Source organism: Hippoglossus stenolepis, chromosome 13, assembly GCF_022539355.2.
Source record: "Hippoglossus stenolepis isolate QCI-W04-F060 chromosome 13, HSTE1.2, whole genome shotgun sequence".
In the NCBI taxonomy this organism is placed as follows: Eukaryota; Metazoa; Chordata; class Actinopteri; order Pleuronectiformes; family Pleuronectidae; genus Hippoglossus; species Hippoglossus stenolepis.
This window is the reverse complement of record NC_061495.1, coordinates 1,440,226-1,457,679: the sequence shown is the minus strand read 5'-3', so window position 1 is coordinate 1,457,679 and position 17,454 is coordinate 1,440,226. Positions and strand designations below refer to the sequence as shown.

The 17,454-nt window shown below is 45.1% G+C and overlaps 1 protein-coding gene across 3 annotated transcripts in view; it reads right to left on the bottom strand.

Annotated features, from left to right (window-relative positions):
* kdm6a (lysine (K)-specific demethylase 6A) overlaps window positions 1–17,454 on the bottom strand; it is a 32,668-nt gene that overhangs the window by 8,053 nt on the left and 7,161 nt on the right. Inside the window, exons 5-15 of one of the 3 annotated variants that reach the window (XM_035174722.2) lie at window positions 16,405–16,463; window positions 12,783–12,903; window positions 9,174–9,228; window positions 8,720–8,754; window positions 6,433–6,526; window positions 4,247–4,373; window positions 2,985–3,083; window positions 2,408–2,627; window positions 1,903–2,043; window positions 651–743; window positions 489–566 (exon numbers count right to left, since the gene is read on the bottom strand). In XM_035174722.2, coding sequence (XP_035030613.2) covers window positions 489–566; window positions 651–743; window positions 1,903–2,043; window positions 2,408–2,627; window positions 2,985–3,083; window positions 4,247–4,373; window positions 6,433–6,526; window positions 8,720–8,754; window positions 9,174–9,228; window positions 12,783–12,903; window positions 16,405–16,463 — 1,122 coding nt within the window. Of the gene's footprint in view, window positions 1–488; window positions 567–650; window positions 744–1,902; window positions 2,044–2,407; window positions 2,628–2,984; window positions 3,084–4,246; window positions 4,374–6,432; window positions 6,527–8,719; window positions 8,755–9,173; window positions 9,229–10,607; window positions 11,633–12,782; window positions 12,904–16,404; window positions 16,464–17,454 lie in introns of those variants that run through there. The other 2 variants (XM_047342508.1, XM_047342509.1) reach the window with 2 other exon arrangements.

The following is a 17,454-nucleotide window of genomic DNA, read 5'->3' as shown; positions in this document are numbered from 1 at the left end:
CATTTCCTTTTCCTACCAGTAAAAATGTCGTTAAAATGCCTTTGCACATGGAAACAATTATTTTAATCTTAAAACAAAGGATTTTACAAACAAATACATTTGGTTTGGTTTATTATGAATTCTGTTCTTTTATTACATGTTTTGGTTAAAAAAAGATTTGTATAAATGCTTAGCTTGACATAAAGGAGTCAGAAAATGTCCCCAAAAATGTATCTCAAAGAAAATCTGTGCTATAATCAATAATCCATCAGGAACAAATTGGGCTCCTGACATCAGAGAGACCTCGGACTGATCCAGGATCTGCAGTAGGGAACTAATTAATCTGATGACATTTTATCTTGTCATCAAGATGGAAATGAATTTCTGAGAAGGGTCAAGTTACAGTGGTTATCTAAAGAAACCGGTTCTGAGTTTTAATGTAGGAATACATGGAAACCAGCTACTACATCAGATGGTGAGGATCATACGGACGTGCTGCTCTTCCTCACCTGGAGCTTCTGTGGCGTCAGGTACCAGCTGGGGATCTGCTGTTGACTGGTGCTGTTGGCCCACGAGTCTGCGACGCTCTGAAGGTGAGACAGAAAGAAAAGGTCTGAGCCAGCGCTTTGTATCATCCAGTGGAAACGTGGCGTTACTGTTCTCAGCCGTACCTTCGCTGGGCTGGCAGTGCGCTTCCTCTTGGCTGGGCTGGCCTGTGGGTCTGTGTGATTACTGGCCGACTGGCCTCCCTCCCCCTTGCAGGCCTAACAAACCCAGCACAGAGACACAGTTTGTGACGAGTCGCTGAACCAACAACCCTCAGCAGAGCTTCAAGTCACTCACACAAACACTAAACGAGCCCTGATGACGTGATTCAAAGGGAAAAAACAGCCACAAACTCAAACTTTTCTGCAAAAAACAAAAACACCGTAAACTCACTACATTGACATGCAAAACGATCTGAGCAATTAAATATCACATGTCTGAAAATACTCTGATTAAAATGTGTTTTAATTGTGATCACCTTAATCTAACTGGTGGGGGTTGATTAAGGTGATTAGGTCATAATCAGAGTATTCATGCTGCGCTTAAGATGAGACATAATGAATAAATAGGGGTTCTTAGACGTGCAGACCAAAATATTCTGTTTCCAATTCATAAAACTGTGTCCGTGTTTCCAGATAAAAACACTTCCCACCTGCAGCAAGTGAAGGTAAAAGCCTAAAACCTGCTTCTACAGGTTAGAGGTTTGTGTTTGGTGGATCACAGATCGAGCAGATTCACTGAAATGATTCATAGCCAAAAGAGGATGATGTCACTAGAGTAGCCAGAGCTGCATGAGACGACCAAATAAAAGTGATGTGTTGATGGGGGTGAGGGTGGGGGGGTGGGGTCGGCCTTCAGACTTCATGTGCACGTCTGAGATTTGTCTCATTTTCAAACGAGGGATTTGACAAATACAAAAGATAATTTAAACAAGAAAACTTGAAATACATGCGTTGATGCTTCTTAACGTGATGCAGCCATTAAGCGGTTTCAGCCTCGCAGTTTGCCAAGTGTTGCATCGACTCTTTGGAGTTATGGGACAGAATGAGTAGCTTTGCAGCATCACTTAATTATCTTAAACTTATCTTGTTGGACCAAGACTATGAAGGTCAACTATTCTCCAGTAATAGATTACAGCAATATACTGTCGGGCCTCGCGCCAACTCCCTCAGACTGTTTCCTCTTTATGTTCCAGTCCTCAGCTTCATGCTCGAGGAATGAGTGGACACCAGAATTATGGAAAGACCAGTTTTTTTTCTGATAAAGATAAAACCCCTGAAGGTGTCGGAGCGAGGCCTCGGCTTTAACAGCTCTTATAGATTTATTGTTCAGAAAGTTTCCAAGAGGCCGGAGACTCTTGCATAAGCTGGATCTCACCTGCTGTGCCTGTGCAGTGTTCAAGGCCCCCTGCCTGGACGTGAGCTCAGCAGGAATGGGTAGGCTCCATGCCTCCTCAATACTAGGAAGCATTTTACTCTTATTCTGCAGACTACCTGGCTGTAGGTTACACAACTGAGCCTAGGAGAAATTGTGTAAGACACAAACTTTAGTGCTGAACTTTGGTTGAACAGGAAAGTCACTACAGAACTACGGTGGCGTTTTAGGCAACTGTATACAGAATAAAACAGAAATGTAAAATGCAATGAAAGTATGCTTTGCAATTACCAGTGAGAGATATGCGTTTCAAGACATCAATATGAATCATTATTCATATCTCGGTGGTCAGAAATCAAAATGACAAAAGCACAATCTGCATTTAAACAGCCGATTGCTTTGGCAATGCTTGGCAATAAAACACAGCACTTATCGACACACGTACTACACAACATCTAACACACGGGGCAGGGTGCTGGGTAACAACTGGTGTGAGCGCCGGCCCTACCTGCAGCAGTTTGATGCGTTGTGTGAGTGCGGCCGTGTTGAGGCAGGCCCTGCTGCGCGTGGCGTTCAGGTAGCACTTGATAGCGTCGTGCGGCTGGCCGCAGGATTCATAGAGCGTGCCCAGGTCCATCCAGGCAGCGGCGTGGCTATGGTCCAGTTGAACAGCGCAGATGTAGGCCTGCAGTGCATCCATAGGCTGGTTCTGCTGCTGGTACAGCACCCTGGAGCAGAGGCACAGAGGGGGGGGGTTTCTTGCCATTCTCCAGGACTTTGCTTCATATCTTTCCGAGCTATCTCAGGCTCCCAGAGGACACGACCCACCCTTCATACATCTATTTATATCCTTCCTCGCCCTCCTACTGCTCCGTTATCTCCCCTCTCCTCATGTCCTCTGTCGCACTGCAGCTGCTGCGTCTCCGAGGTTTCCTGAGAGCCACGAGGCCACGAACACTAAACACCCCGGGTCAGATGAGCTGTTATAAACCAGCTATTTCTCCCTCCCTCGGACTCTACAGATGTTAACCTCTCTCTGCTTGTGACCCCTCAGTTTAACAACCCAATACAAGTTCTGCTCTTACCCTATGGAGCACCACGTGTCAGCACTGGCCTCCGACTTGTCAATGGACTGGCGGTAAGAGATGAAGGCATCCTGCACCTTCCCAATACTGGAGTAGCACCTGAGAAGGGAGGGAGGGAGAAGTAGAATCATCAGCTCTCTAGTGAAGTCACAAAGAGACAATACAACTTTATTGCACTGACATGAATTCTTATATTTGTAAATCATACCCTGAGCCATCTGTCAAGCTGACAGCTGAGAATTTACTAATGTCGACAAGATCATTTCACACCACACACTTGATTTCCTTTTGGGAAACATTTACTTTGTTTTCACTTTGTTAGAACTCTGACTACAGCATCACTTTAACGAGCTGGTGTCCTTAACAAGCAACAGCTGCACTGTTAAAGGTCCCTCAGGCTGCCACACACACACACACACACACACACACACACACACACACACACACACACACACACACACACACACACACACACACACACAGTGTTGTAACGCTGGAAAGTGTCTGGACATTTTCTGGAGATTGTTCTTCACTAGAGAATAGAGAAGCGATTCACAGGCCAATGAATCTATTTGTATTCTTCCAGTTTCACGTCCGATGTGCGTCGCTGTGAATTGGGACATTCTCGAGCTGTATGAACTCATGAACTCACTCGGACATGTTCTGGGCTTTTTACAAAGGGAAGTGGTAGAAAAAGATCCAGGTCCGAAAACGGCTTTAAAACAGGTGGAGGTATTGAAAAGGTCGGATGTCAGATTTCCTGTGTGGGTTTATAAACTGATGTTGTGCAGCTCATTGGAGAAAGGTAATTCTTGTTCATCAGGATGTTCAGGCTGAAGCAGGTCGGTGTAAACGGCTGATATCACATCAACACTAACATACAGACAGATTGTTACTGCTCAGGATGTAGCCAAGCCTCGCTAACACCTAAAAGGACGCCGTGGACCTCGGGGGGGGGGGGCGTCTGTCAATCCGCTCCAGTGCCTGAGAGCATTCAGTCGGTGTATTTGCCCCCAGGAGAAACAGCAGCTCAGAAACAGGAGTATGTGGCGTGGATCACGTGCCTCCACTTGGCCTGTCGAGCTTTTATCACCCCCGAGTTCATTCAAGCAACAAAAAACTCATGTAGCCGAGATGACTATCGTAGCACAATGGCAGATGGCTCTTAGTTAAACAAACAGTCGAACCAGGACTCGCACAAGTGTCCGGTTGGTGTCTAGCGATGTAAAAACACACAAAACACTCAACCTCGTTCATCTTACCTGCCGAGAAAGTACCAGGACTGGCCAGAGTTCGGGTCGGCTTCTAAAGACTTCTGCAGACACTGGATAGCATAGCTGTCCTTGGTGCCTTTATCCCCGAGCTGCTCCACCGTGTGATGCATCCAGCCTGGAGGAGCAGAGCAGAGCGGTCAGGGAGCACATCGAACATCTGTAACTAAAACAGCTGCTCCTGAAAGAAGCCGTCACGGGGAGAACACAGCAGCGTGGAGGGGAATCGGGTGAAACAGAAAGAGAAGAGTCGAGGACCTGAGTCATCCAATCAGAGGATAAGACGTCTGTCTCGTGTGCAAATGGACGAGACTCAAAGAAAACAAATGGCGTGTCCCCTCAAAGCCGTCTAATGAAGAAGGAAGGAATACGAGAGGCAGACAAAGAGGGGGGAGGGGGTGTTCACACACACACTAACGCATACACGCAATTTACAACAAATCACAGGCGACCTCCGCACCATCCTGTACACCTGTGACAAACTCCACAGGTCACCATGACAACCCCAGCGAGTTAGACTGGGAATGGTTTTACAACTGGGTGAGTGGGGGGAGTCGTCTGCACTGCGGAGAGCTAGAAAATGGAAATCTCTCTCTCTGCATTCACACAGAAACATGTCCGATGACTAACATTCACCCACAGTGGGACACTAAAGACAGTCAAAGTTAATATTAACATAATCGACCTTTCTCAAAACACATTTTACAAGCTTGTGAAAAAGAAATCAAATCCCCACATGATAAATGCAGGTTGTTCTAACCTAAGTGACACATTCAACCCTGGAAACAAATTCACTTGATCGGTACGAAGTGAGAATCATGTGATCTCACTGTGATGTGGAGGAACGACAGACAGCTGATGGGATTTCATAGAAAGACAAACTATAATAATATCATTACAAAGACAACAAACTCCAGGAACCCACAGTGAGTGAGGAGTCTAAAATCCAGCTACACAACTATCACCACAACCTTCACTGCGCTGACACACAACTGGATCTACAACGAACTTCTGCTGAGCAGCTCAAACATCCAGTGGATTTTCTACGAGCGTCAGATCCTATTTTCTAAAAACTAAATTATAAAACTGGTTAATCTTCTTGACACTTTATGTGGAGTCACTTGTCCAGTTATTGAAGCAAATGCATTTCTAGATTAGGCATCCAACTAATAATTATGATTGATTATTTCGTCAGTTCTGTCAGAAAGTAGAACACAGTGTCGTCTCAAGTTTCAATGAGGATTGAAACCTGTGTTTTCATTTGACCAATCAACCAAAGCCAGGAAATGTTCAGTTTATTATTATACTTCGACAAAGAAAAGGCTCAAATTTAAACCCTTGAGAAACCAGAACCAGCCTGTTTGTCTATGAATAGATTATTAAAGATGTACATTTATTTAATGATTGACTAATTATTTCATTGAATAGTTGTTGCAGCTCTATTCTGAATTATCTAAAAACATGGTCATCCAACAGATGAGCTGATCTTTCAGCCTCAGAACTAACTGAGCGATGTAGTGAACAGTTTCCAGTAAACTGTTGCTCTCACCAGGACCCATTATAGATATTACAGATCTGATATTACAGATCTGATGGACTAAACCTGTCCATAGTCAGATGAGGTTCTTACTGTTACATATCAGCACATGTCAGGCCATCTTCATCATATTGCTTCATATTTGCAATAGAGACATTTTCAACGGTTGTGTGAATAAAATTCTAACTTTTAAATTCCCTCCAATCCAGTGCGACATCACAATGTTTCTGTGGCTCTGATTAATCAACTCTGATCCTCACAAGTACACCCACGCGACATCATTCTCAATTTGTGTGCACGTGCCTGCACCAGCCCCGTGTGGGGGAAGGGAACGAGGGGAACACAATGCTCTTCTGCTTGCAACACACACACGCACACACTCACTCACACAGACACACAGACACACACTCACAGGGGAAAACAGGTAGAAAGTTGCTAGACACTGATTTTTGTGACCTGAGAATGAATTTCACTGAATAAAGTTCACAGCACGATGCAAACACAACCACCAGCAGTATGAAAGTAGTTTGCATGATCATCTCATTGCCACACAAAGTACTAAATGAACCGAAGTGATTAAATGCTGAGGTTCTGACCCGTCGCACTGCGAGTATGAAGACAATGAGCAGGAGTCACTCACCCAGTTGTTGCAGTGTTGTCGCCTTCACCTGCGCAGGAAGATTTTCTGTCTGCAACAGACTTTCATACGCTTCTTTCGCCGCTCTGTATTTCTTCTGTGAGACGGAATGACAGGGGGAGGAAAACCGAAAAGAAGGAGGGAGAGACGGAGAGGTTGTTTGAGCCAGACAGGACGGTCCAGTGTGTTTTATGGTTCGAACTGGACAGACACAAAGAGTCTAAAGACCTCCTCACACTCGTAATGACCAGCCAGACGAGCACACACACACACGGGGGAGGGTCAGCGTGGAAGAGGACAGGCCAGACTCAACACGTCTGGCAGCTTTAAGTGTTTCTGCTGCACTCCTCTGTCTGTGTGTGCATGTGTGTCTGTGCATGTGTGTCTGTGCATGTGTGTGTGCATGTGCATGTGTGTGTCCACTGCAGCACACGCTTTGTGTTTTGGGGAAACCTGAGCTGCCTGGTCTAAGGTGAGGCCACTGTTTGTTTTAACTTGGCGACCTTATTGACCTGCAGTCTGTAAATAGTACGTGGAGAGGTGTGTGTGTGTCCTTGTGAGCGTGTGTATGCATGTGTGTGTGTGCAGACTTGGGCAGTAAGCCAGACAAAATTACTTGGTTTCAAATGAGGTGAATCTCACAATAAAACGCCTCATTTCAATCCTCTCACTCGGGGATTTGTCGACACACCTGTCGAGCTGCAGTAACTCCACGAGCTAGCATCTGCTGCTAGCCTGCGTGTGAGGAGTGTGTATCCACAGCCTGTGTGAGGAGTGTGTATCCACAGCCTGTGTGAGGAGTGTGTATCCACAGCCTGTGTGAGGAGTGTGTATCCACAGCCTGTGTGAGGAGCAGTGCTCACTTAGCTTTAGTCTTAAGAAAATGTGTTAACGTTCATCACTGACACGTTCAACACATTTCTGTCATGTGTTTTTAAACTGAACTTTGTAGAAATAATCATTGTTTCTGTTGACTAAATTAACACAAGTAAAGTGTTAATGAGACATCTGTGATGTGTAGTAACAGAAAATACCCTGGGTTACACTGCTACGCTGCACTGCTCACACATAACCCACTAACACACACTGGTCACACATAACCCACTAACGCACACGGTCACAATAACCCACTAACACACACTGGTCACACATAACCCACTAACACACACTGGTCACACATAACCCACTAACACACACTGGTCACACATAACCCACTAACGCACACTGGTCACACATAACCCACTAACGCACACTGGTCACACATAACCCACTAACACACACATAACCCACTAACGCACACAACCCACAATGGTCACACATAACCCACTAACGCACACTGGTCACACATAACCCACTAACACACACACACACATAACCCACTAACGCACACTGGTCACACATAACCCACTAACGCACACTGGTCACACATAACCCACTAACACACACACTGTCAATGATCTCTTATCAGCTCAAGTCTTCTCACCACCCCCATCACACACAGACACACACAGTCTGGCATTGGACTTCCTGTCTACACACAATAAAGACACCTCGGGTTACGCGCTGACACTTGGGACGTATAAATGACAGAGGGTCTGAGTGGTTCCTTCCTGCTACGAATAATGATTGTCACGAAGCCGAAGCAGAGCCAGACACTGACACAGCTGATCATCTGTTCGACTCCTGATTCATTTAAAGCCACTCGGCTTGAGAGACCCTGCAGAAGAGGAAATCCTCTGAAGCCGTGTTTTATCTTCAGACTCCAGTTGGGAGTGAAATGACGGCTGAAACTTTAGTTGCTGTCACACTTTACAATATGTTGTTTTGATATCAGGAAATAGCAGACGGACGAACCACAGTGGCAACAAGTAGCTTTTCTTTTTAACCGTATTTGTTTGTTTGTCAGCAGGATTACACAAAAACTACTCTACACAAATCCAGGGAACTCGGTTGGGCCAAGAGAGAACTCATTATAATTTGGATCCAAACAAATATGTGGATGTGGTGACTTTAGATGTGGTTTCTTAAGGACTGTTTGGTTTGGCAGAGGTATGAACTGTACTGTAAGGTTTGTCATTAATGAATTGAATAACAGATGCTATCAAAGAAACCACAGCATCAGCACTGTGTTGTTGCTAACATGCAGCCCCTCAGTTACACTGTGAGAGAACAGGGCGTCTGCAGGCGGAGTCAAAATGATCCTGAAGCCTGGTTTAAGGTCAAACAGTTGCATTAGACTAACACAAACATTTAAATAGAAATGATAACTGCAGAAAAGATGACTTCTTACCTGGATCTCATACAAATGAGCAATGTGAAACTGAACTGTGGAGAAAGAAGCAGAGGAGAGAATAATTAGGGTTTTTCTTGTCATATTAAAATCAGTGATATTACAGATTCATTCAGATGGGCAGACTGCAAACAGTATGGAAGACAGATGGGAGGGGGGGGCATTTTCCCCTGCGTGTACAAGTAATCTGAAAGCACAGTGAGTATGTGCTATGTGCTATGTGCTCGCTCGCTCTCCCTCGCTCTCCTTCTGCTGTCTCCTAGGCAACCCCAGTCTTGGGCAGAGTCAGCAGGGAAACGACAGCAGAGAGGAAAAATTACTCTGTAGGAATATTCCTGTGCCCTTTCAATATGTGCTTTCTGCCGCTACAGCTAATGTAAAGCTGTGTTGCGCGGCGCCACACAGCTGGTTTCTCTCCGTGTGGCGCTCCGGTCAGTACAGCGGGACGACTTACTTTCAGCTTTGGACAAAGTGCAGAGATTGGAGTCGATCAAAGCCAGCTGAAAATGCTGCGGAGAAAAGGAGAAGAACTTCATGAGGAACGAAAAATTATCAGGTTAATAATACAAACAGTGATTTATTGGATGAATACATTTAATTCCTCTGGGTAATAACAGGTCTCAGACGATAAAGTAATAAATTACTGGAAAGTCTTGATGCTTCTAAGAAAACCGAAACTGCAGAAACCTGCTGTTTACTAAAAAAAGCCCCGACAGATCTACAACACGCCATGAATGAACCCTGGTGACCGTAACTTGAGAGATGCATTGATAGCTGAGAGAGAGGGGGGGGTTGAACCATAGATATAGTCTCACTCAAACTGCTCCAGCCTCCCCACCTTCCTGCTGTCCAACCAGAGGACAAAGGCTCTGAAAGAGACGCTGATATCTGGTTCTATTAACAGCGTCCTGTCCCATCCCATGAACTTCAGACTGGGCTGCTGAGGAAGGCAGATGTGTGCATGGCTGCCAAGGCGTGGCACATAACTAACTCCATCAATATCTCCAACAATACCACAGATTAGAACATGAAGCTGTCACACAGCTGCACAGACCACTCTCTAGGGTTCCTCTTCCAGCCCTTCACCCCCCCCCCGGGCTCCATACAGCTCCACTTCCTCATGTGTAAGCAACCCTTATTTGACCTTATGCTTCATTAAACTCAGGCGTGCTGTCGTGCATATCACACATCAGCACATGGAGGGTGCCTGAGCTGAGTGAAAACAGTTAAACTCAAGGTGTCGGATCCTGTAAATGTGTTAAAGGAGCACTCGTGCACCCATAAGTGGCTTCAGGGCTCCCAGCTGGGAGCTGCACCGTGACCTGACCACGCTCTGCTTTTTAAAAAGGCTCCACCACTGCTTTTTATGTGGGTCAGTAAAACGTCCCGGACCTTCTGCAACCAGGAACTGCCCACGTGAGACCTATAGCACACAGTGAGGGAACAGACTGTGCTGCCGGTGCAGCCGGACTCCACCAGGCAACTGTAGTGGGGGGGGGGGAGAAACGCTGTAACCTTAAAGGCAAACACCAGATAACTGCAATCTAGGGCAGCGGCAGCTACACAAGGATTCAGATAAAAATCAAGTACCGTCCAGCTGGAGCTTTCTCAGCTTCACCCAGGGCCAGTGGGAGCGTCTCACACACACACACACACACACACACACACACACACACACACACACACACACACACACACACACACACACACACACACACACACACACACACACACACACACACACACACACACACACACACACACACACACACACACACACACACACACACACACCCACCCTTCTTAGAATAAACTCCCTCCTAAGCTATGAGCCACAAAATACCAAACTGGCAGAACGTCACACAACACACACACAGAAGAGCGTTACCTATACCGCTGGCAGATCACACTCCTGTTGGAGCCCCGCTGCATCCTCCTGTAGATCTCTCCCTCCGTCTCCTCTATCCTTCCCTTCCTTCTTTCACACTTGCTCTAGCAGCAGGCAGATAATGCAGCAGGATTGTCAGCTTGGCATTCCACCTCCCTTCCCATGTCTCGCCTTCCTCTCTCTCTCTGCTATCTTTCTTACTCCCTCACTCTCTCTCCCCCTCTTCTTTCCTGGTGTCACTGATTACTATTCAGCAGACGGCTGCAGTGGAGAGTGCAGAGAGATGACACACAATACCTCAAAGCTGGAACAGGCAGGCTCAGACACCCCCCCACCAGCTCCCCACCTTCGTTCTATCTCACCTCCTCGGCTCAAAGCTCCTCTCTACGGCTACACAGTCGGCTTATCACCTTACAAATACACACTGCATGAATATGAACGCTCTAATCTAATTTCTCCTCCTCTCATTGGCTGCGAATTCAGCCAATCATTGGATTAGGTTATTGTGAGTATTGTGGTTACAGCCCCACAGGTGAAAATACATGTTAGATGCAGTTAAATGGTAAATTGCGGCGGCTGATTCCTAATTAGGTTACAGTTTATAATTAGAATACATTGTCAGCGTCACTTCACGCCTCAGCCTTCATAAATGGATATGCACTGCATATACATGCAGTTTTTTAAGATGTCAAAGCGATTTGTAATCCATGTCACATTCATACACACATTCACACACACTTACGATGCAGCATCAGTTATAGGTTAAAATGTTGCTCAAGGGCACTTTGACACACTTTTTGTGGGATCAAACCAGGAAGCATGTGATTACAAGACGATAATATACAAGATACAAGCTGCACAGCAAATGTTTCTACCATCTCTTACTCCTCCTGCAGCATTTTCTAACAATTTCCTGTTTGTTCCTTTCTGTTTCCCCTCTCTCATTTCTCTCTTCTACCTTTATTCAATCTCTGCTCCTCTGAACGTGCACCCACCCCTCCCTGTAGATAACTGGGGCAGTCGAGAGAGTGTGTGTGTGTGTGTGTGTGTGTGTGTGTGTGTGTGTGTGTGTGTGTGTGTGTGTGTGTGTGTGTGTGTGTGTGTGTGTGTGTGTGTGTGTGTGTGTGTGTGTGTGGGGGCAATGAGCCATGCCTAAGAGGGAGGGGCACATCCAAGACAGAGTGAGGACGTGCAGCACGTGCAGCCGGCTTCAGCTCAACACTGAACCACCTCAATCATCAACAGGCAGATGTATATCCAGCTCATCTTCTCACACACAGACACACACATTCCTAAACCAACATCCGCCCAGACAACTAACTTCTAAATATAAAGAACTTGAATTAAGAGAACAAACAATTATTTTTTGCGTAAAATTAATAGAAATAATTGCCTAAACGCAGATGGATACTATGAACTATGAAAATCTCATATGTGCTCTATTGTCTAATCGATATGCATCCGTCTCTAAGTATTATCTATATAGAACCTAAATAATTCAGTTTTCCAGTGGCAGATCCAGCTTTTAATATATAAATACAGAATTAACAAGAACATCAGTATTAACAAGAATGTATGAGAGTTTAAAAGTAAAATAGAATCCCTCCACAATGAGCTCACTGCGTTAACACCCACAGAACAAACCCTGTGACACCACGTCTGGAGCAGGACAAAGCCCAGGATCAGATAGCAGTCTGTCCCTAAAGGGAACCAGGACTCTCAGGACAATGGATCCATAGGCTGCCGGCAGACAGCTCTGCGTTACTCTGTGGACGTGTGCGGCTCACAGGTGTCAGAGAGGGTCGACAGGGTTCAACTCAGAGAGACGGGACAGACGAGCCACTAGCCTTTGTTGCTCCGAGGATGAAGGAGCTCAACTCTTTCTGACGACACATCAGGAGAACAATGCAGAGCAGAAGGAACGTAAAATGATTCTCCTGCGTTAATGTTGTGATCATTCACTGGACGACCACAGGTTGATGGATGAAGAGAGAATATATCATCATTCTTTGTCTGCGGGACAACTTTACAACCGGAATAAAAGGGTTGATAAAAGAGTAAGATGTGGTGGAATCCATCTTATACGAACGGTGTCCAGTTCAGCTCCCTAAGCCCAAGTAAAAAAAAAATACATATTCAATCACTATCACAGTATTTGGAACCATAAAGATTTACCTTTAAGCTCGACTCATAGTCTGTGTTGACTTTAAACATGAGTCCCAGCCTCAGATGAATCTCTTTAGCTCTGGAGAAGCTGGGGTCGATGTACAGCACCTCCTGGAACGCCTTGATTGACCTGGAAGAATAAAGAAAAGAGACACAGTGAGTTCCATACAAATAATCCACCTGGTTACGATAGCGTCGTTCTCTCGCCTCGTTCCACTACAACAATCAGTGGTGGTTTCACAAACTCAAATATCATCATATGACTAAACACTGATAATATGGAGATAACTCCCTGTATGACTGTGACAACCTCTGCAATCACAGCAAATAATATTCCAAAAGAAAAAGCAGTAGGTGGTTTGAGATAAGGTTTTTTTTTTGTTGCCATGGGAGCACACCTGAAAACACAACAACCAAATATATTTCAGTTAATATATGTAAATATATATATAAAATAATGTATAAAAATGAGCAGATAATATGCATGGAAACCTGAATGGAATCTTCAGGTGAGTTATCACCATAGTCTGATCGCAGTCAAACTCATTTACATGTAGCTCGTGGAACACAGGACAGAATCAGATTTATGATCTGACTAACGGGGACATGAGTGATGAGAGGATCATCAACAGATCATCAACAGATCATCGAGAACAATAAACATGAGACCTCTGAAATAAAAAAGTGCAAAGATGACCTATTTGTGCTTTGTATGGAGGACATTTTGGATTTTCATCATTAACCTCCAACCTAAAGATGATGGGTGCCACCATAGTCTTATTGCCCTGCCACGGAGTCATAAAAGCCGTTTTCAGACATGACGGAGAATTGGCCACGGAGTTTCTCCAGAGTTGGTGTTTCACACTAGAAAGTCAGCAGAGTCTCACTCTGACATCACACAGACACGTTGACAGTGTGTCACAGTCGGACAGACACTGGGAGAAGTCCCACAGCGCCAGAGGCCGTCAAAACATCCATTAAGATGTTACCACCCTCAACAGGCAGACAGACCTCAGTGTAACAACTGCCCTCTCTTCTCGCACATGAAAATGAACTGTGCACGTGGTGTTTCACACAGATGTACCTGTGGAGGAGGGGGACGGAATGACCTGTGAACACACACAATTGATGCACAACGAAGGCAGGTGTCTGCTGAGGACTGTATTCTTGTCTATTCTTATCTTATCTATTATGTCACATGACAAGTGTTAGAAGTGTTCAGCTCATAAAAATGTGGCGGGCCGCCGTGGGGCTAGTTTCACAATCGCAGTGAATTATCTGCAAGTGCTGAAATGCTGCCTTCGTGTTAGCAGGGAATTTTCTACTGCTCGAAAAACAAACTACTCTACGGAGACAAGAGCAGATTAAAACAAACAAGTTTCCCATTGAAGTCACTCACTGTGTAGCTATGACAACAATGGCAACAGCATGAAGCCCTTTTTCTGTGCGAGACGACAGAGCACTGAGCTCACTACCGACAGGGTGCACACAGACACACACACACAGACACACACACTCAACACAACACACAGTGAACTCATTGCCCCCTTTCCCTCCGACTCATCTCCCTCCCTCTTTTATCTGGTCCCTCCCTCCCTCTTCCCTCCCTCACTGGATCCACAGTGAATGCTTGGAGAGCTCAGCTTTTCCACGCGACAGCAATGATGGACGACTCTCATCTTTAGAAAAGGGCATCGGACAGCGGGGAGACAACTGCTCATTTCTCCGAATGACACAGGCCAAAAAAAACAACACAATGGCACTTCTTTATATTGATTCCATTTAATGTTCCAGTTGAGATTTTTCAGCAGAAATGATCCATTGTAGCCTCGTGTTTTCTCGGGTGAAGCTAGTTTTTGTAAAGACCATCACGCAGACTGGTCCAGTGTCTCCCCGAGTGAGCACCGCCTCGTCCCTGTGAAGTAACGTTCACCATTTGACAGCTCAGCATTCCTCTGGGCTTTGGGCTCAGGGTGACGTAATCCATCCTCGAGAGCCCAACATGACACCCTCCCTTCCCCCACTGTCACATTCCCCGGGCCGCGGAGATGGGGACACACAAACTTGGCAGAGCAAACGACACTGGAATCTTTCAGGGCCGTGGGTGAAGTAGAGGGGCAGCACTCGGCCAGCAGAGGTAAACAGGCTCTGTTCAGAAGCAGTGTGAACGGCCAGATACACCGGCCGCTGCAGGAGACAACGTCTTAACTGAGAAAAGGGATGATCGGTGAAGCTTAAGCTGCAGAACACAGTTCCAGCTACGATGTCCAAACGTGCAACTATCAGCTTTTATCCATGTCTCTATAAACGGACGGTTCACGTGAATATATGGAATATGTGGGCAAGAGTTTGGTTTGCTTTTCTAGTTTGAGCAGGCTTTGGATTCCTGCAGGTCAACAGTCCGTGTGGAGAGGAAAAGAGGAGGAACACATTGACAGAAAGCATCATCTATCAGCTGTTTAATTTAACTGCATTCTCGTGTAGATGGCTTGATAGCTGGGGGGGGGGATCTCTAAGCTCCTCACGATTCTAATCAGAGGGCCACGACTCGATAAAACAATTATCAAGATTTGTCCTGATCCTGAAGCAGCGCTGGTCATAATGAGTCAGTAGCATCGTTTTTAAAAAATGAACGTAGTGGATTATGTTGTGTCTCTGCATCCATGCAGAGTCGTCCACATCACGATGCATCGCAGAAACGATTCACTTCCACACCTCTACTGAAGGGACGTTTGACTTGATAAAAGAATCAAGTCAAACTATAAACAGTGCACAGACAACGAAAGATAAGTGTTGGCCCTACAACCCACGGTCTACACCGGAAGCCACGAAATATTGGCCGTTGCCCACAAAAGGCTAATTCATCAGACGATGGCCGAAGGGCTCAGAGATTGATCCATGTCCGACAGCTGATGGTCTACACCCGAAAACACTCGAAGCAACAAGTAGTTAAATAGAAAAGAAGAAAATTTAGCGAATAAATCTACAAGCACAGTATCCTGGAGAAACACAGGGCAATGGGCCCACTGGTCGTATCTTCCACTGAGGAGGCTGACGTGACCTGGACAAACATCACAGGACAACTGACGCCTCCCAACAGTAAAAATACTGGAGAAACACTTTCCTTTTTTTGGACTTTCCCCACAAACATATTTAAATTCCTGCCCTCACGGGTTCCAAGAGAGCAGGCAAACACAGATAACACCAGGCCAACTGCTACAGCTACAAATCCTGGAAAGTTGTATTTTCCCTGCACAACTCTCGCATCTGCAGCAGCTCTCAAGAGAATATCAAAGATTCACAAGCATCCACTGCACTCCGTGGTGGAACATTCAGTTCTCAAGATTTCCATATTAGAAACAATAGCACATTAGAGAAGAAATAGTAATAGCACAAGCAGTTAAATACAGAATCATTACTGATACAAGGTGGACAGCACTTGTGCGAAACTGGGCCAGAAGTATTCTGAAGCTAACTCTGCACTGAACACAGATGACATGTTCTCATTATACTTAATGTAAGAAGTGTGTATTCACCAAAATGTCCACAGAAAAGGAATAAAGTTGTTTTAAGCCACCACATCACATGAACAAAACTGGCAGCCGCCGTGTGTGTAATGAAAAGCACTTACCACTGAGAAGCGTTGAAATGGAAGTAAACCATGCCGAGGCCGTATAAAAAGGCAGCATTCTAGGAAAACAAAAACAAGGAGTTAAAAAGGATTACAAGCAGCAACACGAACGTTCAGCACAATGTAATGAGTTGTGTTGACAGATATAACCTTGATTGGTTTTACGCACACGGTTCATGATGGAAAATGAGGTAAAACACGTCTGTACCAAGTGATAAGTTGCACAACTATAATAAAGCACTTGGAGTTGTACATTTATGCAAGAAGCAATTTACTGGTAGAAGAAGCTGTTTAACTCTACAGGGGCCGATTGCTGCCCCAGTGTAGGACTTGTCAACAAGTATAAGAATAGACATTTTCAAGATAACACGAACGGAACTCTCCTTTTAAACATTTCTTTAAGAAAGCTTTATGCCTTAAAGTGTCAGCTTTTGGGTATAATGACAATGCCATAGTAATCAAGGCATTTTCCCTGTAAGCTTGGAGTCCAGGAAACAATCCAGACACTTATTTCAAGATGTATAAGCAGCAAAGACAGGCATTATGGTCACTGGAGGCAATGTGACCCATCATAATACGAGATATGAGACGATCAATAAGCAAAAATCTGAATTAAATAATGCTGATGAAGACTAGAAGCTAAGATCAATCAATCACCACAAAAAGGACCTTATACTTTCAAAATCAGGGACTATGAACATGCATAAGATAAAACTACGACTAACGATTATAAATAAGATAATGCTTTTTCAAGCTTTCTCTGTTCACGTTTCAAATCGACTGTTTAACACACGTCACACATTATAAAAAGATTAGAGTGAGAAGAGTTCAGCCAACATGACTCACTGAACTTAAATCAATATAGTTTCATCATTGACACACCACACACACTTTCTACCCTTCCCGGTTAGTGGACGACCTGTAGCTTCTCCCGGTCGACCACACCAGTCTGGCCCTGGACAATAAGAGCTCTGCTTGTGGGCTCCAAACTCAGGCTATTTACATCACGGCTGCCACCAAGAGTCGTCTGCCCCACATCATCATCCTCCT